The 21,235-nt window shown below is 34.7% G+C and overlaps 1 protein-coding gene and 1 non-coding gene across 4 annotated transcripts in view; one reads left to right on the top strand and one right to left on the bottom strand.

Moving 5' to 3' along the window:
* Positions 1 to 21,235, top strand: part of ZC3H12C (zinc finger CCCH-type containing 12C) — a 59,282-nt gene that overhangs the window by 21,964 nt on the left and 16,083 nt on the right. For all 3 annotated transcript variants that reach the window (XM_037047689.1, XM_037047690.1, XM_037047691.1), the window contains one exon: positions 6,099 to 6,853. In XM_037047689.1, the coding sequence (XP_036903584.1) occupies positions 6,099 to 6,853 (755 nt within the window). The remainder of the gene's footprint in view (positions 1 to 6,098; positions 6,854 to 21,235) is intronic.
* LOC118988288 (U4 spliceosomal RNA) lies at positions 10,128 to 10,261 on the bottom strand. The gene has a single exon (XR_005066742.1). It is a non-coding gene; the product is annotated as a U4 spliceosomal RNA (small nuclear RNA).

The raw sequence follows: 21,235 nt of genomic DNA, 5'->3' as shown, positions 1-21,235 counted from the left end.
TACAGAAGATGGACTGGCTGGTGATTTAGGTTGAAGTGCTGTCTATATGTACATTTCAGATGAGTCATTTGACACAAAGCCGTACCATACTTGCTTTATTGAATACCTTACTACACTATACTTTAAGGAACTTACTTTTAAAAATCAATTCTGTTCATAGGCCCTTAAACCTTTATCTTTTGCAGTGTTATTTTCATCATCTCTTTTTTCTATTTATTTTAACAAATTAACCGATACTTTAGATTTCCCAGTATTTCCAGGCAAGTAGTGTCATTATAACCTTCTGTCTCCTGTCACCAGTAACTCATTTATTACAGAAAAGGGATTGCTGCAGTCACTGATTGCTACTTTGACGTATCTCCTGTTCTTTATTTCTCAAAACCAAAAAGCTATACCAGAGGATATCTTCAACTTTTTGGAAACGTGCAACTTTTACGACTTTAAATATAATTGGTTTCTTTGTTTCATGCATTAAAAACAAGTAGGAAAAGCTGATGTCTGCCCAAGCCAGGTGTTTCTTGTTGGCAGCCTGCTCTCTAATGACTGTTCTCAAAGAGCAGCTGCCTACTAGTCGGCTTTGTACAGCCTATTGTTGCCTCACACCCCTCGTTAATACAAATGCTGCCCAGGCCGACCCCAAGAGTGACATCAACTTGCTTATCTTAAAAACCTGGATGCAGGGTGCTGAGGTTGGCTTGCATCTGCCTAGCCAGCTAATTGTGAGCTTTCTGGCCTATGATTGGCTGTTACTCCACTCGGTAGTAGGTTAAGCAAAGACATTGCCATTCCATCTGTTCAACCATTCATTGTTCTTCTTGCCTGCCTGGAAGTCTGCGGCTAAAATAGTGTTAAGGAGTTACTGCTGAAGCTGCTACAGAAACCAATGTCTTTGTATTTTCCTGCTAACGTGAGTATCTGTGCTACTTAATGCCTTGGAAGTTAAACTTTAGTAAATATTCAAAGTTTTAATTTGAACTCTGTAAAGGATAGAAAGCACCCCAAATGAAAAGAAAGCCTTCAAGTTACCACATAGTGCCAAAATACCAGAAGATTCAAATCTTTGTGTAAATATGTGAAGCATATTTTTTATATTTTTAGAATTCTAGAGTTTTATGATTACAACTTCACAAGCATTTGCAAAGTATTAGGCATGGCGTGTAATCATTTGGTACTTAAAGATAAGTGAGAACATGTTAAGATATTTTGATAGACAATGAATTTAGATTTTATCTTGTCACATTTTTATGTTTTTTAGTCACTGTCAGCCCTAGGTGCTGCAAAGCAATACTAAAATTTGATAGATTTTTTTTCATTGTCTTAAAAACCTAGCTTGGGGAGATGGATTGATATAGGTAGATGTTTCAAACAACTTGTCTTAAATATGGTCATTAAGCCTCCAGTTGTTTTATCAGTAATTTCAGTATTGGTAGAGTTACTAATTTGTTCTTTCCCATCTTTTGGTTTCCTTGCACTAGTTCCAGTTATTAGATTGAAGATGTCATTTCAAGAACTATTGCTTTTAAGAGTTCTGTAATGGGGAAGAAAGGAAGAAACAAAGACTTTCATCAGTCAGTTGGTAGGGAAAGAAAGAGCATAAAGGGTTAAAAAGAGGTTTTTATTTCTACCACATGCCCTATTGTGTGAACATATGCATAAGTCTATTGAAAGTTTTCAGAAGACAGGCAGGCCACCAGTTGCTGGTCTCCTGCAGCTCCAGTAGACATCTGTTGCCCTGGAGCATTAACCAATCTGTTCAAAGGGACATCCTTCCTTTGTTAGCTAGAGCCATGCAGACAACAGCACTCACTGAAATACAGTGGTAATTAAATACGCGGAGACTACAGCAGTAGGTAGTTATTACATATTCATTATTTTATTTTCATTGTTCTCTTAGTATTACCATTTGGATAACAACCAGAACCCGCTTTGTGGGATTGTAACTTTACATTACAAACAAATAAATTGATGAAACAAGTTTATAGTCTGATATTTCTGATTAATATGAGGCTCTTTAGAATATTTTTTAAAAATATATTTGATTTGAGAAGAAGGATTATTCAAGTCATCTAATGAGAACTTTTCAGGAAATCTCACTAAATGGAGAATTTGTGTGTATGCAACAAATTTCTAGTAAATAGCCATTATATCATTGCTAAGATAAAGTTTCTTTTGGCCATTAAAATAAGTAGTTATATTTCACCATCATCTACAAAATTATGAAAATTTAGTTCTTTTTAAACAAATATTATTTGATTTTCAACCTATTAGGCCTTTAGCAAGAAAAATTGTTTTTATTTTCAGTATAGTATCTGGAAGGAATCTGTAGCTTTATACATGTAGAAATCTGTTCTCAGACCATTGTATTTTTGCCCAGTATCTTTTGCATTCATCAATATACTATGTAAGACCAGTTATAATGGATTCCTGATATTAAGCTTAAAAGTTAGGTGAGTTTTTTGATAACTCTCAAAGTATAAGCTGACCTGTGTTGTCTGTGAAACTTGGTCTGTGCTATTTCTTCATGAACTGAGGAAGATGACCTGTATCAGTTAATAGTTGATTAATTTAACAATGATCTGTATATACTTCCATTCGAGTAAATATGAAATTTAAAGTCTAATAAATGGCTTAGAAATTAAAGAGAAAAATATTTTCTATATTACATGTAATAAATTTTGTGATGTTATTAGAGTCTTTGCTATCTTTTCTTTTTCCAAAATTATATTGGTCATTTTTAAGGCACTAAACAAAAGATCATCTACCATTCTTTATCCTAAGATTTCTTATGATGATTACTTGTAAGTTTTATACATTTCATTACATTGACATGTACTGCAGCATATAAAAATATTTTTATCAGTTTTTAAATCTGAGCAGTTTTTATTGAATGATTTCAAGATATTGCCAAGTTCTTTTCTAAGTCCCATATTAAGTTAGGGAAATACTTTATAACTTACATGTGGGCAAGGAAGCATTTTAGAGGCTAAAGTTTAAATAGAAAACAAATCTTTACCATTTAGGTCAATACACATTAGGTTATTTCATATTTATATTAGGTAGTTGAGAAAATGTATGTAGTTTATGGGCCTGGTATTTGAACTCAGTTGACCTTATCTGTACTATTTCATACTTGGTTGACATATATACTAAAAATTATTCAACTCCTTGTTTAGGACAAGATGACATTGAATAATTTTCTCTGAGGTAACCAAATAAATCTGGAAGATGAAGAGAGGCCTGTCAATGTGAAAAAAATTAAATCAGAATCTTTTAAAAAAATACTTGCAACAAAATTAGATGTTAAATTTTTAAAAAGTAGGTTAGATCAAACTTACATTTATCTTTAATAATAAAAATCATATTTCAGATATTGTGTTTAAATCATATGTATAAACTACATGAATTATCAGAAGTTAAATGTGTGTGATATTCACTAAGTACATTTGTAGTCAAATGAGTTTTATCTGCTTTAGTATTATAAAAAGCAAACAACCATTATCTCATTTTTCTTTTATCATAGCCATACAATAAAATTATATAGCACATTTACATAATATCATCAACAAGTTTTTATGTTAAATTGAAGGTAATATAGAAAGATTTAAACACTTTTTAGAGTAGCTAATTTTCATATTAAGAACTTCATAGTACTTGGTTTTGTTTCTTTGAAAAATATAAAAATGAAGAATAATTTAATTTGTACATAAACATAACTTGCATTCTAATTTTCTGCCCTGGCTGGATTTTTTCATAAAGTATGTTATCTTGTTTGAAACAGTCTGTAAGAAAAACACTATAGCTCAGAATTAAAATTATACTTCCTAGTTTAATTTAGGGATTTGGTCATTGAATTATCTTGAAGAATTATCTCACAACAGTACTTATGCAAAACCCAAACTTTTCAGAAGAGATCAAAAATGTTGCCCATTAAATATACTTCCTGCAGTCAGAGCAGATTGTGGGCTTTACAGAACAATGATGTCGGAGCTTCCAGATTGGTTTGGCAGCTTCATTGTTCTCAGAGGGTAAACCAGACGCGCTTAAGTCCCAGTCTCTTTTATAGGCTTTTGTTCATACCAAATTATTCTTTCACTGTGCTAGCATTCATGATGGCATGTTAAAAGAGCGCAGCTTAGCAACCATCTTTTGGTTGCCAGGCAGCCCCGCTTCCAATAGGTTTTCCTTGTTTAAGATACTTTTGGTGGGAGCTCTATGAAGGCCACAGTGCGGAATTTTCTTTTAACTGTATCCCTTTATTAGGATGCTGTTGTGATTTGTTACTTGCATTATGGTGTCAGTATATTACAGTAGTTAATAAATCAGTGAGTGTAAAGATTTGCTTTCAAAATCCCTTCTTTTAATTCTAAATAATTGGGCTCATGCATATCCATATTAATAGAAAAAATAAAATGGATACAGCTTCACAATGGAGCAGATGTATATGGAGCTCTCCAAAGGAATATTTCTTTTTATCAGTTGTGCAGTCGGGAGCCAGAGGAGTTTGATGTTTCTTTAAAACTAATGAATGTTTCATTAGTAAAACAGTAAGTTATTTGTCTTCTCAAAGGATAAAATCTGTAGAAACTCCTGTAGAAGTGTGTAGGAGTGTGTAGGAGTTCTACACTGAAGGAATTTTAAGTGTATTGTATCAAGCTAAAGATTTCCATGTTCTCTTCTCAAGTATTTACCATATCTAATATAATTTATTTCATTATGTAGAAATATTTAACTCTCTAGTAAGTTCACCAAATGTGCATTCAAATGACTTAAAAAAACACTTCGTATTTTCTTTTAACATTTGTATAATCGCTCCTTTCTAGTGTAAATAAGATGTTGAAGAGCTTTAGAAAGAAATGTTTTTCCAGTTTCTTTTTTAAGGTTATTTAAATAAGTATTTTACAGAGTCTCAAATTCAGCCACAGTGGTAGCTTACTAATGTTATCTATGGATATAACACCAGAACTGCCTTTAATAAATAAACTACTGGGATAAATATAATCCATACAGTGAAACACGGGAGAAAATAATTTTATTTTCTTAACCTGTTCCTGCCAGAGAAGTAACAATTATTCCCAGTAAACTATAAGGAAAACAGTAAAACAGCAAAAGCATTTTAAACACTAAAAGCATTTTTATTAGCAGAAGTAGGAGGAAAAGATGACTTTCTAATCAAATGCAGATAATGGTTAATTAATTATGTGATATGATATAGAAATATTTTCTGCCATAAAATTCAAGAAATTAAGATAACATTATTCAGTGTACCTAATTATTTGCTGCTAATTTTATGTGAAATATTTTATTTCTCTGCTTTCTATAAATGCATAGAATAAAAGAGCTTTTCCTTGCTTCCTGAAATGAAATAGACTATAGTGTCCCAGCGCTTAACAAGGATATGATGTTAAAATAGTCACAAAATAAAGATTATTAGGGCAAAAGTACTTATCTCTGAACTGGAATATAATTATAATTATGTAATTCCTTATTGGTTGTTACTGAATATGTGCTCTTTCAACTCAGTACTGGAATTACTTTTGAAATGTCTTTAGATTTTTGTTAAAATTATTAATTTTGTAATTAATTATACTTTTACAATCATAATAAGTTAATGTTTTCCTTTCTTTCCACATGGCTTTCTCTTTAAGAGAATTTTTACAAGTTTTTTATGAATTCTTTTAGAAAAAATGTACCTTAACTATCATAGCATATCTAAAAGTGCTTTTTGACAGTATTCTATATGTCACTGCAGAAATACTGGTAGGCCTTTCTAACAGTGGAGAAGTCTCTTCCATCAAGGCTGAAAAGTGGGAAAAATGATAGTGGGAAGAATAGGGGTTTTGGAGTCAGACAAAAATTGGTTTAAAAAATCCAGTTTGATTACTTAGTTACTTGACTGCCTTGGAGGGGTCATGTGGCCTTTCTAATTTCTAACATCATTTGCAAAACAGGGTGTGATACTGTCTAGGCAAAGGCGTTGAGGGAGGAGAGAGAGTAGATATAATCTGAAGTGGGTATTTATGTGCCCTTCCAACTTGTGTATTGAGACAAATGAAATAGTAAATATGAAATTCTAAATATTTTTACTTTTTTTTCTCTAGGAATACGGGGTGGTTTGCATTCAGGAATATAGAAAAAACAGCAAAGTGGAGTCAAGTACACATAACAGCTTCATGGGCTTGAAGGATCATCTGGGGCATGACCTAAGCCACCTTTATGTGGAGAGCACTGACCCGCATTTAAGTACATCCGTACCTTGGTCAATGGTAGAAAAACCAACAATGGATAGAGTTAATTCTGGGAAGGAAGAAAAAGAGGTGTCTGAAGAGAATGTGAGCTCTGGTGACTCAGAAGAAAGCACAAATTCTGATAATGAGTCAGAACAACTGAGTAGCATTTCAGTAGAGCCATGTTTATTAACCAAGACTCACAGACAGCTATGTAGGTCTCCCTGCTTAGAGCCTCCTCACATACATAAACACAGTGAAATTTTACAAGACTTTAAACCCGAAGAGGCCCAGACTATATCCAGGGAAGTGAAGAAACCCCCTGATGCGGTGCGAGAATACCAAACAAAACTGGACTTTGCACTTAAGTTAGGTTATTCTGAAGAACAAGTTCAGCTTGTGCTAAACAAACTTGGTACTGATGCTTTAATCAATGATATTTTGGGAGAACTTGTCAAACTTGGAAATAAAAGTGAGGCCGAACAAACAGTTAGTACAATTAACAGTATAATGCGGGAAACATCCTCCCTGGAATCTCAGCGGTCTGATTCTCCAATGCAAGAGATCGTAACAGATGACGGAGAAAATCTGAGACCAGTAGTTATCGATGGCAGCAATGTGGCAATGAGGTAAGTGGGAAAACCTTCATTGTGAATGTTTCTCTTCTAACAGTCATTACAGTCAAGATTATTCTCCATCCTGACATTAGTTTGCATATTTCTAACTGTACCTCTTTAAGTGGTCTCTACTTCCAGAGTGGTCAGACATTTTCACCCCATTTGTCCCTACATAGAGACCCCCTTTTCCCAGTCTTGTTTCCTGTCCTGGTTCCGTTAGCAGTTGTTCCCAGGTTAGTGTTAATCACTAGTTTGAAGTGAAGAAATTGAGTACCATAGTATTCAACAATTTTGGAATCTAGTCAGATAAATAGATAATTTCTACACAAAGTCAAATAACCAAAGGAAAATAAACTATTTTTATGATTTGGGGACAAATCAAAGCTATGGTTTCAAATGCTTTGTTTTCTTTAAGGATGTAATTCAGAAATAATTCTTTAGGAACTAAGCAGAGTAGAACAAATGCAGAACTTCTAATGAAACATTTTTTGTAAATTTTGATGGCATAAAATATAAGTACATCTAAATTCAGTTAGTACTATGTGGTTAAACTTCCTGCAGTGTTCAGAACACTGAGGAGATTATATATATATATGAAGGCATCAGTTCTTTTGTAGAGTTAGAATTTTATATATTGTTTCTCAAACGGTGGCCTGAGGGTACCTACCACAGAATCATTGGGACCACATGTTAAAATCGCACATTCTAGAACAGTGCTGTTTAGTGGAAATATAATGTGTGGCATATATGTCATTTTTAATTTTCTGGTACCTACATTAAAAAGTTAAAAGAAACAGGTATAATTAATGTGAACAAAATAAAAAATATTTTGTTTAGTCTCATATAGCCAAAATATTACACCATGTAATCAAGTAAAAATTGTTAATGAGATGTTTTACATTATTCTTTTCATGTGTTAAAATCTAGCATCTTACATTCACAACGTGTCTCACTAGTGGCTACTGTATTGTGCAGTGTGGTTCTAGAGATTTCCCAACTTCACATACAGGCCTATTGAGTCCAATCAAGGTATAGCCCAGGCACCTCCTTCTCCAAAACACACCCTGCTAATAATGATGCCTACTGAAATTTGAGAACCAGTGTTTTTAGTAGGAGGTAACAAGTATTTCTTCCTAGAGTATGAGAAGGACCAACTTCTAATTTTCTAAATTACCTTTTCAGGTGGAAACTATATTATCTTACAAGCAAATGAGCAAATGAGACAAGATTTAAATTACTTGGCCAAGTTAAAATATAATTTCAACCCAAATATGTCTAACTTCAAAGTGTATACATTTTTAATCATATAATGAAGGATGAAAGTAAGTCGCAAAGATTGAAGGCAGATCTTTCAAGGCCTTGAATGCCAGGCTAGGAAATTTAAGGTTGACTCTAATCCAAAGTTAATTGGAAATTTTGAGGAGAGGAATGCCAAGAGTAGAGTTATTCCTTATACTGACGTTTGGCATGGATGTTTAGAGTGGATTATAGGAGATAGGAGATTAGCTTGGATACAGACAACACTTTTATAAAGAGGGCTTTAAATGTCATAGAGGTTTGAAGAAATATATGACCTTGAAAAGTCTCTTGGTAAAATAATCTCTCTGTTTAATCTGTCCCAAACTTGGCCACATAATGATTTTTTTGTTTATAATAATCTAGAACTAGTGAGCAACTACCTTGGCAGTATGGTAATGTGCAGGGTCAAAATGCCGTGAATTTGCCAATGGAGAGAGTAATGAGGGAAGGTGTAAGAAATTTGAGCAGAACACCTGCAACATGGCCGTGTACCACAGTCACCAAAGGGTTTTTTACAAATGAATCTTCCAGGGCTCTGCTCTCAATGTGGAGCTCTTGTAGAACCCAAGTAACTACATTTTAAGGGCCAAGATATTTTTGATGCATAGCTTGTGTTGAAAACAACTCAAGATGAAAAGTGTGGATATCTACAGGTCAGGAGGTAAAAGATAGTGAGGATCCAGGGGAAAAGTAGTGTGAAAGACATGTGTTAGGAAAAAAGCATAGTGTTGAAAAAACCAAGAGACATACAAATGTCATCAAACTCAAAGAAGAAGAGACTTTAAGGAGAGAATATCTTGTGGGGTGTACTGAAAAAAAAAAGATCAGAGGACAGTGACAGCCAGGAGGTAATTTACTTTAATACCGTGTGCCATTCTTGAAGACAGTGCCATGTGGTATTAAAGATAGAAGCCCAGTCGCAGGATGTCAAGAAATGAAGGAATAGAACCAGACTTTTGACAGAGGAAGGGAAGAAGGGGAGGAAGAAAATTGGGGAAAGGATTTTGCTGAGTTCTGTTTTTAAGAATGAAACTATATCAGCTGGGGGGACAGGGAAAGTGTCTCCACAGGAGAGGAGCTGAGCATGAGTTTAATTTCCGAAGCAAAGTTCTAAAGGAGGAGACAAGAAAGGCCTAAGTGGAGAGTTTTGGAGGTAAATGCACGTATTGGAGAGGAAAGGCAGCTTTAGATTTATAAAACTTGTAACCCATAGAAATGAATTTTTAAGATGGGTATCATTTAGATAAGTTATGTCACAGTTGGGTCATCCTGACATCAACTCACATGACTGTAGCCTAGTTCTTCATGGAAATGAAAAGTACTTGGGTAACTGAAAACGTACCAAAAACTCGAAAGGTTGCTCACCCCACACAGTGAGAATTATTCACAAAAAAACTGTAATGTGAAAAAAAAGGTGGCCTAATCAAGGCATTTCAACTCTTTTCGTATATAATTAGGAAGACAAACTTCTGTCCCCACACTGTTCCGGCACCACCCTGTTTCCTTTGCTGTGAAGGTGAGGCAGTGGGGAGTCAGTTCTCTCCATCAGGTGTTTTTTTCTAACACTTACTGGAGTGCTTCAGGCATATCAGGACAGAGCAAGTTGACAGGAGATTTTTATTACACCAGTATATTATACTGACAGTATAATAAAATGCACCGCCTCCATAACTTTGAAGTACCAGAACTCATAAAAAGTCGTAGTAAACTTTTTTATAGTCTGCCATTTATAAGACCTACATAAAGTAGTCAAGTCATGTAAAAATGCATTATCTACTTTGGGGCCAAAATCTTAATTTAACTAAAATACAGAGAGATTTCATGTTGAATTAACTGTGACATGCTCTTACTTTTGACATTAATTTCTTATTCATAAGTTTAGCAGACCTGTTATAAATATGTATCTATAGTAACAGTATACTAATAAGTAAATGTGGGGGTGGAGTAAGAATAGAGTACTATTTTTCTTCCGATCTCTCAAACAGATATATCTCTTATATGATAAATATATTTTTATCTCATTTAAATGCCATGGGACTGATATTAATGATTCTTTTCAACTAGCAATAATCACACCTCGGATAAACCTCATTGGCTATGATACTGCGACTGCGCAAAGCTGTTAAATGATTCTTTAGATGTAACTTAAAAATAGGAAAACAAAAGCATTTTTATTAAAATAAGCAAAATAGACTTAAAAAATTTAATTCTCTACAGACTATCATTGTGATTCCGAGTAAGCTATTTAAACTCTCCAGCCTCAGTTTTCAAAATTATAAAAAGGGGAAATTTTTATCTTGCAGGCTTGTTATTAAAATTAGAGATAATTAATACTAGGTACCTGGCATATAATAAGTGCTGAGTAAATTAGAGTTGTTATTACATTAAGGAGCCAGAATATGGTAACTAATGTAATGAAAACTTAGTTATCCCAGCTTTTCATTCAGTATTTAACATATAGCAATTTAGCAGTCTATTTTATTATGACCTATAGGTGTATTTTAATTTGTACTTCAAATTTATGACATCAGTGGTTTTCAGTGATGATTTCTGCAATTTCATAAAGAAGACTTGGGCTCTTAGATCTGGGTAACTCCAGAATTGCCCAGTGACAAGCCACATAGTCAGAGTACCTAGCAGAGGGCCCCCAAATTGCAGGGATCCTGTGTTACCTTGGGGAGCATGCTTCTACTTTTGGCTTATTTAATATCCTTTCTGAAATGTGCTACCTTGATAGAAGCTCTGGGTGAGTTCATTGAATGAGCCATTCACCCAAAATTTTGAGACAAATACCTGGAACTTAGTCTAGCATAATTTGTAATAGGTATTTCACTGCTAGATATAAGAACAAGGAGGACGTAAGTATGCAAAAATAGAAATTAGGGTAAAGTGAGTTTAGAGAAGACCCTAAACTTTCTCATATAAAATGTTAAGCATTCAAAAAGTGCTTGGTTTCTGAAACATCAAAAGAATGAAATGTACAGTTAGTGAAGCTGTACTAGCAATTTCTTATAAAAGGCTGCAGTTAATTTTAATTATTAAAAAATACTTTCAGTAGTTTAGCAAATTGGTCATTCAGCAAATAGGCCTCTTTTAGGACAGATACTTCATAATATAGATGTGCCATGAAATGTGTATTCCAGATATAGACACAGAAATAAAGCATAATTAATATTTAATATATTTCTGAAATGAAATTCTAACTATATTGTGATTTTTACTTTTCCCAAGTAGCTTTACAAGCCTTCAAATCTGTGCTTCTCTTCAACTTGATGTAGCTCAGCAGGGGAGTATAGAACAGCATAGAATTAGTCTCTATCCACATGTGTCCATAGTTTGAATTCATTTTTTTCCTTAAATGAATCCAGCATGCTTTTAATCTGTGGTTTTAGGTTCAGATGACGTTACGTATCATAACAAAGCACAGTCTTGTGAGCCATCAGGGATGGGAGAGTATGATCAGTTGGGTATCCAAGTCCTATGATTCCTAAAAGTCCTTGATAATCTTCAGTAGGCTCCCATGACCTAGTCACCTGACTTTATTAACTATATCTCCATATTCTACTTTAGCTTCTACCAAATAGTATATAAAATAAGAACAAGAAAAATCTCAGTGCCTCATCCCTACCTCCACATTATGCTGTAGCACAAGTTCTTCTGTTGAGTAGAATAGAAGCTACAAACTTTTTCTATACGAAGAAACTATTGAAACTCCACTGCCACCACCCACCATTGTAAGTCTTCTATCTTGGTAGATGAACCCAAGTTTTTGGGATTAGATCAGATCTGACTGGTGGCTAAGACTTATTGGTGCATATTTGTGCAGAGTAGTAGAACAGATATTTTCTTTGCTAATGATCTCAGGTGGACCACTTTTAGCCAGTAGGATTCATTCTCTTACTGCCTCTCTCTTAGTGATAGAAAACCACCAAAAGAAATTAAGTGAGGATGAAGTGGTATGTCATCGGCCTTTAAGAAAGATCACTCTACAGAAACATTTAGAGAAAAACATGAACACTAAGATTGGAGACACAGAGACCTACTTCTGTTTTTAAAATGCATGCAGAGGTTAAATTGTAGGCATCTCCTGGAAAAGAGAAAGATGAACTAAGAATATCTTTACTTTTTTATACCAGTCAAATGGTACAGAATAGAGAAATAAAGCAACCATTTGCTTGATACTTTACACCCCAACCCCCAAAAAGGAACCTGTTTAGAAACACTCAGTACAAATCTGAGTGTTAACTGGAAGTAGAAAAGCACTCCAGATCAATCCTTAAAGTCATTTACTTAAAGTCGCACAGAAACCAAATATAGATTTTAGTATTAGAATTTGAACAGAGAAAATGCATAAGTTGTGATAACTTAACCTTTCTATCAAGAACAGCCCATATACTTATAAAATAAAGCAAAGTTTAACAGTCTGTATAAATAGGATTTAAGCTTCTGATAAATCTTTTTAAAAGCACAGAGCCTTTCATGTATCTCAAATGGTTTGTGAAGGTATATAAGAAATTGAGAGTTCTTTTCAATGGCAATTGAATTTTTATTTTTATTCATTGATTTTTAGAAACAGAGGAAAGGGGAGAGAGGGAAACAATCAATTTGTTATTCCACTCATTTACACATTCATTGGTTGATTCTTGTCTGATACTGATTCTTAGGTGACCAGGACCAAACCTGCAACCTTGGAGCATCGGGACAGTGCTCTGACTAACCTGGCCAGGGTGTTAATTGAATATTGAAGAGCATTCTGCCGAGCCTCTAGAACTTGCCTACAGTAGTTGGGAGGGTTTGCTGTCATGTTGCTAGTTTGCCATTTTTGTGCAGCACTGACTTATAGTTAATAAAATCCTACTGGACACCTAGTCTACATGTTTGGTGTTGGCTAGGAGAGACTAGCAATTGCCACAGTTCATTCAAATTTGTTTTTTGTCCCTCAGCAACAGTGTACTGAAATGATGTGCCATGGACCTGTGTGACCCAATGTGGTAACTGCTATCCACATATAGCAATTGAGCTCTCAAAATGCATCTAGTCCAAATTGAAATATTCTGGAAGTGTAAAATACATACCAGATTTTGAAAACTTATTACAGAAATATGTGAAATGATTTTTATGTTGATTATGTGTTAAAATGATTATTTTGATACATTGAATTAACAAAATGTATTATAAAAATTAATTTCAGTTGCTTTTAATTTTTTAAATGTGCTATACTAGAGCATTTAAAATGGTATGTGTGGTTCACATTATATTTCTATAGGATAGCCTCTCAGTAGAATGTTTTTTAAGTCCCAACTTAGTAGGAGCTTAATGTCAATTATAGAACAGCTTAATTACCCTCTAGGTGAGTGTCATAGGTATATTACAGGTTACTTCCCCATTTCTCTTACTGTTTTAAAGGAAATCCTTAGAGACTACAAAAAGAATTGAAGATTTAGAACTAGTTTTTTTGTTGTTCAGTTAGATCATGTGGAGTCTGAAAAAGACAAATACTAGTTATAGTCTACTGTGTCTCTTTATAACCCTAACTATGTAATTCCAGTTTTCATCACATGAATTTTAATAGACCAATGGTCAATAAACTTCCCTGGTATCTCAGAAAAGTTTGTTTAAACCCTACCTGATGACCCAGCAGCCTCAGTAGTCCTATTACATATGAATAAAGTTAATTCCAGTTCATCTGAAATGGGGAGAGTTACCCAATTATAAGAAATAGGGAAAAGTGATACAGTTGATGTTTTTGACTTTTGTTAATATTGAAAACATTTTTACATCTTCTTAACAGATATACTCTCTTGAGTATTTTTAGGCTAATCACCCCCTTGGATCTGGATTAGCTAGATGTGCTTCCTGTTAGTTAGCTTTGGCTTCAAATTGTGGACCTTATAAGTTCAAAGGAATCTTTCTTCTTTCCTATTTTCTTACCCTTTCCCATTCCGAAAACTCCCTCTCTCTCTCTCTCCCCCTCTCTCCCCCCACCACTCCCACACTGCTATTATGTGCATACCACCTGGAGGGTGTTAGTAAACCATTTCACATCAAGACTTCCATTGTAATTTTGATGTTGGATATTTTCATTGTCCTAAATCAGTGATTTCTTTGACTCTTATTTTCATTTAAAGCCGTACAATCCTGAAATATTGCATGGAAGCCCAGTACTTAAAACAAACAAAAGCAGAGATCTGTTTGAATTGGGGGTCATAGGTGGGACATGTTTCCCACCTAAAGATTGTCCCTGCCCCCTCGAAGGGCCTCAGAGCCACACTGTAGAATTTCTTTCTGTTTGGAACACAGCTTGATAAACATTTATTAAATGATCTGTAATAGGGGAGCATGGATTACCTTTCTGGTAGTATGTTCAGGATTTAGCATCCTAACAACTAGATTTAAGCTTCAAAGTGATCTCAAAAAAGAAATCAGAGATAGTAAGTTGAGTAGTTAGAAGAGTGACAAAATGGGCATCAATCTGCAGTATAAAAGGATGAATTTTAGATGCCCATGAGTCAGCACATGGAATTAATAGGTTCTTAAATAAAATATGAAACTTAATTAGATGACAGTGATAGAAAGTAAAATGCTCTTGTTTCCATATTGAAGATGATACCCAGCTGCACTCCTGCCTCCCTGCTTAAGGAATGTAGGGTAGATGTAAGAGAATTTCTTTGTAACACTCATTAAACATGGAAAATATGTTAATGAAGAAGGTCTTAAAAGTATATTTTCAGAATTCTTTTTATTTATTTTTTATTTTTAAAGTATTTTATTTATTTTTAGAAAGAAGGGAAGGGAGGGAGAAAGAAAGAGGGAAACATCAATGTGTGGTTGCCTCTCTCACACCCTCAACTGGGGACCTGGCCTGCTACCCAGGAAGGTGCCCTGACTGGGAATCGAACCTGTGACCCTTTGGTTCATAGGCCAGTACTCATTCCACTGAGCCACACCAGCCAGGGCTTTTTCAGAATTCTTACCAAAATCTATTTTATATGTCCAACTCTGTTTGTGTATAATTGGGCCTAAAAATTGAGAAAAATAAAATTAATTCAACAAATGTTTGATAAGCACCTGAGTATTAATAATTTAGTGTTCAAAAAGTTTTTTTATAATTACATTACTGTTATTCTGTGATCAGTGTCCAGTGTTTCCTGACTTTGTGTGATACAATTAAACTATCTGTATCTAATTTGAAGTAGTTTGATACTAAAGATTCAAATAGGTTTTCTAATTTAAAAAGATACTTTTTCTTATATTTTTCATTGTAGGCACTTGACTGAGAAGCCATAATAATTCATGTCCTTATCATCATAGGGGAGCTTGATATAATGATCCACTAAGGTCATAGAAGTTTTATAATCATACTTGAATCTTCCAGTAAAGGGTATAGCAAACTTATAGGTCAATTTTTTTAATTTAAATAATAGATGATATATAGGAAGTTATTCAAAAAGCAATTGATTGTCTTTTTGAGTCCTCTGATTACTTTGATCTCTTTTTGTTTTCTTTTAAAAAGTAAATCTGTTTAGTGACTTCACACATCAAACATAGTGCTGTAAATAAAGATCACAATTTACTACCAGTGGTGAGATTAAAGCTATAAAGATCCATTTTATTGGTTTTATTTTCATTCCAATGAAAGCTTTTTTTACATTTTCTAAAAATTAGGACTAAAGGGACATGAGAAAGTAAAGTCTCCAGGTACTCGTGTTCAGTTCTTACAGCCCTATAAGGTGGGTGGGATTACCTCCATTTTAAATGTGAGAAAATTGAGGTTCAGAATGAGTAATCTGGTTAAGGTCACACAGAAAAGTGGTAAAGAAAATACTTAAACTCCTATCTGATTCCAAAGACTTATTTTCACTGTATTGGCCTACTCATCAACAGCCATCTCTATTTAGTGGTAGTAGCACTGATACTATTATAATCATTGTTAGCAGTACTAAACAAGTCATTCTAGGTATAATTGTATAATTAGGTTTTAGGTGAGTTATGGAAAGACTTTTTTAAGAATAGCCTTTTTTGATCATATGAATATTTATTTCATAAATTTTAGAATATAAAAAAACCTACAGTTGTCAAGGTTCTGTATAACATGAATAATATATTAATTCAAAGCAAATATTCAAACTGAAGCAAAATCAAATTTGAGGAAATAAGATAATTGAAAAGAGGTTCCTTTGTTCTCCCTTTTTTTTAATGCCATGAAAAATAAAAAGAGCAGTTCCCTTTAATAGAAGACTTCATTACCTTTTAAAGTTTCTCTGTGTTTTTCAGTTACTTCTCATGTTTAACACTGAGAGATAATAGTCTTAATTTCAAAATAATTGTTCCTAACTAGTAAATGATATGTGTGTATGTGTATGATATGTATATGTCTCTGTGTGTGTATGGATGTATGTATAAGGAAAGTATAATATGTGAAATTACATTTCCCAAATATGTTAAATGGACTGCTTGGTCATATTGAGACAAACTACTTTAAAATATATGGTTCCCTGCATTTTCTCCACATTACAAAATATACTTTTATAATCTATTAACTGTAGTAGGTGACTAACTTAATCGCACATTATTAAACAAGTATAATAATTCTCTAGTGGGAAATATGTATGGTATTGGTACAAGATGTAGCAAATATTGTATTATTTTGACTGTTTATTGAATTGCCCTTCTATTGAAAACAGAAAAGTAGAATTTATATGCTTTTCAAGTTAGTTACAGTAGTATATGTAAATAAAGATAACCCCATTAGATATGTGACAAAGTAAATTTGCATAATAAGGAGTAGTTATGACAGTGAAAGTCTTGTGTTTGTCAAGATAATCTGTCTTCTTAGCTTCCTGTGGTTTCCTGTTTCTAGTTCACAGGGAGTTTCGAATGTCTGAAACTGAGTGGGAGTCCCTGGACAGAAGTAATGAGGCTTTAGTCCATACCTTAGTAGCCCTTTCACAGCTTAGTCTGCAAATTGACTTCATCTTATTGTCTGAAATAAGTTCTGTAGTTAATCATAGAAACCTGTGGGGGAAGTTATAATGACTAATAAATCAGCAGTTAGTTGCCCTTGATGTTAGACAGCCTCTTCTCCAAAATTCACCCCACAGCATGGCAGACCCCCTGTACATATTTACTAACAGTGGAGATAAGCACATGTTCAGTAACTCAGGTACCTTGCCTCCCAGGAACTTCAGAAACACTGTGCCTGGAGTATAGCCCTTAGTTTATACAGCAGGTCTTTTCCCAACATATTAACAGCATTAAGAACAGTAGCATATTCCTTCAACAGCCCACCTATTTGCTCAGGAACCTCAGAGGAGCAAGATCATAGTTAGGTTGCATTCGTTGCATCTTCCTCAGTTCCTGTGACCCTTCCTCTTTCCAATGTCCTTGGCTTCTTACAATAGTGACATACTGACTTCTCATTAGGGAGTCGTATCTTATTTGTTGTTGTTCCCAGAAAAAGGTTTGCTTCCTTTGTGAATAATTCTAACTGAGTAGGTATCACTGCAGTCTTGAATTTCTTTTTGTTTTCACCTTTTTCAGTTGTTTTCCCCAAAGCTGGATCGCTATTGCCAATACCTGAGAAACTGTCTGTCCTTGTCATCCAGGTACCTTTCCTCACTTAAATTCCAGCAGCAAGGCTACCACAAAACTGGAGAGATTAAGGATCTATTCTGATCTGCCCCTGAATCCATCCCTGTTAATTTAGAAAATGCCTTACTGAACCACTGATGAAAATCAATGGGGGCTGATGCAGCAGCCTGGGTCACCTGTTGCAAAAGGGATTGAGAGAGACTGCCCTCAGCAGTGCCGCACAGTGGGTATCCCTGGCAGAATAGCCCTAGTAGGAGGAGGTGCCTGAGGCCATGGCACTCCCACTTGGGGCATTATCATTTGGCTCCACTACGCCTGTTTGGTCAGTGAAGCAGAGTCAAAAGGCAACACTTCGTGTAACTTGGTGCGTTTTTGCAGATCTTTCCAAAGTGCTGGAAAATAACTCTCAAGGTGGGTAATATGAACTAGGCAAAAGGGCATGTGCACTCTCACCACATCTGATCTACCCAGCAACCCTGGGTAGTAAGAAAAGAGTTTGCTCTCTTTGTGAACAGTGCATTCACAGAAGGCAGTTGAGTCCCTCGGGCACCAAGAGAACAGGGCTGATTTTTTGTTTCATTGAAATAAAAAGTAAGTTGGTGTGGTTTCATTCTCATTTTGCTGTTTCCTTTTCTTCCAAGTTATATGGGCAACCATTCACCAATCTGATGCCTTAATTTTAGGATAGTCTTTTATCCGAGTTCTCAGACTCTTTGTTCCTTCCTGTTAATCATTTTTGCTTCCCTAGCTATGTTTTGCATGTTGAGTGTCAAGGGATTTAAGGGTAGAATCCATATCAGAACATTTTTAAAAGGCTGGCAGTTCTCTCTCTCTTCCAAATGGAAGTTACCCCCAGATCCTAAAGACATTGGAAACCATCCATCCAAGAATTCGACAATTGAAGCAAAGAAGGGTGAAGGGGAAATAAAGGGAGCAGGAGCAACAACAGAGAAGGCTTGCAAACCTGGAGAAAGAGGAAGGAGCTTTCAGTTTCTTAATTCATTCTTATGGCTGTTCAGTTCATTTGTGTATTTCCTGAGATCCAGAGATACCAGTAATTCTTTTACTTAAAGTTTGGTTTTTCCAAAAATCTCTGTAACTATACCAGCTTGTCCACTTCAAATGAGCCTTCCTCTGGCCATTGCAAAGCAGAATTTTTATAAGCTTGCTATTTGAAACATGACAATGAAATAAGCCTTCTAAGAAAGAGACCCACTGGCAGGCTTTTTGTATATTTCTGCTGTTGAAGTTAATGGTAAATCACATGTAACCATCAAGCCTACATTATCCAGTTTGCTCAACAGTAACTCAAAATTTGCAATAAGGATTTGGAGTTTTCCCTTAGAGCCCAATCCCACTGAGCCAAAGCAGATGAAGGGATACTTTTTAGCAAATATTCAGTTTCCTAGCTAATCAAAAGTGACCAAAATCTTCCAATAAATGTACCCGGCAAAGGGCTCAACTTGACGTATACCATCCTTATTTCCAAATGCTCACAATGAAGAAGAAATTGAGGCCCAAAGGAATATACCAATTCATAAAAATATAATTAGCTATTTTTATTACTGAGGAAAAATAACCCTGAATTCATGCACATATAGCCCATAAGTGGCTACAGTGAACACTCAAGTTACTTTGTACCAGTAGTTAGGTTAGGCTTATTCTAATACCCTGTTTTTCATAGTTTTTATCAGGCTTACTGTATTGTTATAATTATTTATCAGGACCTCCTCAGTTGCCCCGTTTATTGTATCTGGTCCATGTGATTAGTCACAGCCTTCAACATGCCTCACTCAGGAGGGTTAGATTGAGTTCGATCTCCCACAACCTCTCCTAGTCTATGGAAGTCCCACCTGCAGTTTGGACCCAGTTAGTAGGTCTGCTTGGACTTCAGTATTACCAGGGATGATTCTGGGCCTTGGCTGGCAAGAAATTCTAAAGCAAGTAGCAATTCCAGGGATTTCCTAGTCAGCATTCATTTCTCTGGCCTGGTGAGGGGAAGGAAGATTGGCTTCCCCTCTCCCCGCAGAAGATAAAGACATTAGCCTGTCCCCTTGAGATTTAAGGCTGGGTAGAGCATGAAAGCCATCTGCTAATTGCATTAAATCTGATTTCAAGTTACTGTTGGGTTTTACTATACCTAAATTTGGAATACTGTGTTTTAGAGAAAACACGCCTTCAGCTTTATAAAGTATCGCCAGATTGCTCTCCTGAATTGTTATCCCAATTCACACTCCCACCTGTAATGTATGAGTTCTTACTTTCACACATCCTTGGCAACATCTGGTGTTTGCAGACTTTAGTTTTCCAATCTGATGAGTGTGAAGTAGTGTCTCATTTTGGCTTTAATTTTCATTTCTTCAGTATTGAGCATCTTTTCATCTTTGTTGGTCATTTGGGTGTCCTCTTCTGTGAATTCACTGTTCATATCTTTTACCTTAGGAAAAAAAACAACTGTTAAACTCTTATCAATGTTAGGAGTATTTTATATGTTCTGAGTACTAACCTCTTGGTTGGTCCTATACATTGTAAATCCTTCTCCCAGTCTGTGGCATTTTTATTTCATTTATGGAGTCTGTTGCATAAAGAAGTTATGTGTGCCCAAATGTTTACTAGTCTTTTTCTCAACAGAGTGTGTGGTTGCATATCTTCTTTAAGAAGTACTTTTCTATCCTGATGTGAACATCTCCTATAATTTCTTCTAAGAACTTTACAATATTTTTTCATATTGAAACCTTTGATCTATCTACAGTTTATTTTTGTGTATGATATGAGATAAAAGTACAAGTTTATTTTTCCTATATAAATAACCAATTGCCCTAGTACTACTTGTTGAATAGTTTTCTTCACTAATTTGTAATGTCACTTTTATCATTTATACATGTGTATCACCTTACTCTCACTTTTCTGTTACAGGTTCTTTGTTTCTTTATCTTTGCCTATACCAGTATGACACTGATTGGATTTCTGTAGTTTTATACTAAGTATTGATAACTAATGGGGAAGTTTCTCCTCTTTTGTTCTTTAAAATTGCTTAACTATTCTTGGCCTTTTGTTTTTTGATATTAATTGTAGAGTCAGTTCTCAAGTTCCAGAAAAGAACCTTTAAGGATTTTTATTGGAATTGTAGTGCACTATAGAATAATTTGAGAATTACTTCTTCAGAAGTTGAGTCTCACCATCACTTAGGTCTTCTCATATTCCCTTTAATACAGGTTTTCAATTTTCAATTTTTTATAAATCTCTCATATATATTTTCTCTTAGGTTTGTTTAGTTTTGTCACTGTTACAAATGAAATTGTTTCTTAAATTAAAATTTTTCATTGGTTTGCTGGCGAATAGCAATACTAATTTTGAACTAGAACCTTACATCTTCAATCTGATAACCTTGCCAAAAATGTTCTGTATAATGCAGATGTATGATGTCTGTTGAAATCTGTTCTGTGGCCTGATACACTCATTTCATCAGTCTTTTCTATGTTCTTGAAAAGGTTTTCTCTTCAC

The sequence above is a fragment of the Sturnira hondurensis genome, unplaced genomic scaffold (assembly GCF_014824575.4).
Source record: "Sturnira hondurensis isolate 20B ecotype Veracruz unplaced genomic scaffold, ASM1482457v3 Scaffold0006213, whole genome shotgun sequence".
Taxonomy (NCBI): Eukaryota; Metazoa; Chordata; class Mammalia; order Chiroptera; family Phyllostomidae; genus Sturnira; species Sturnira hondurensis.
This window is presented reverse-complemented; position numbering and strand designations above follow the sequence as displayed.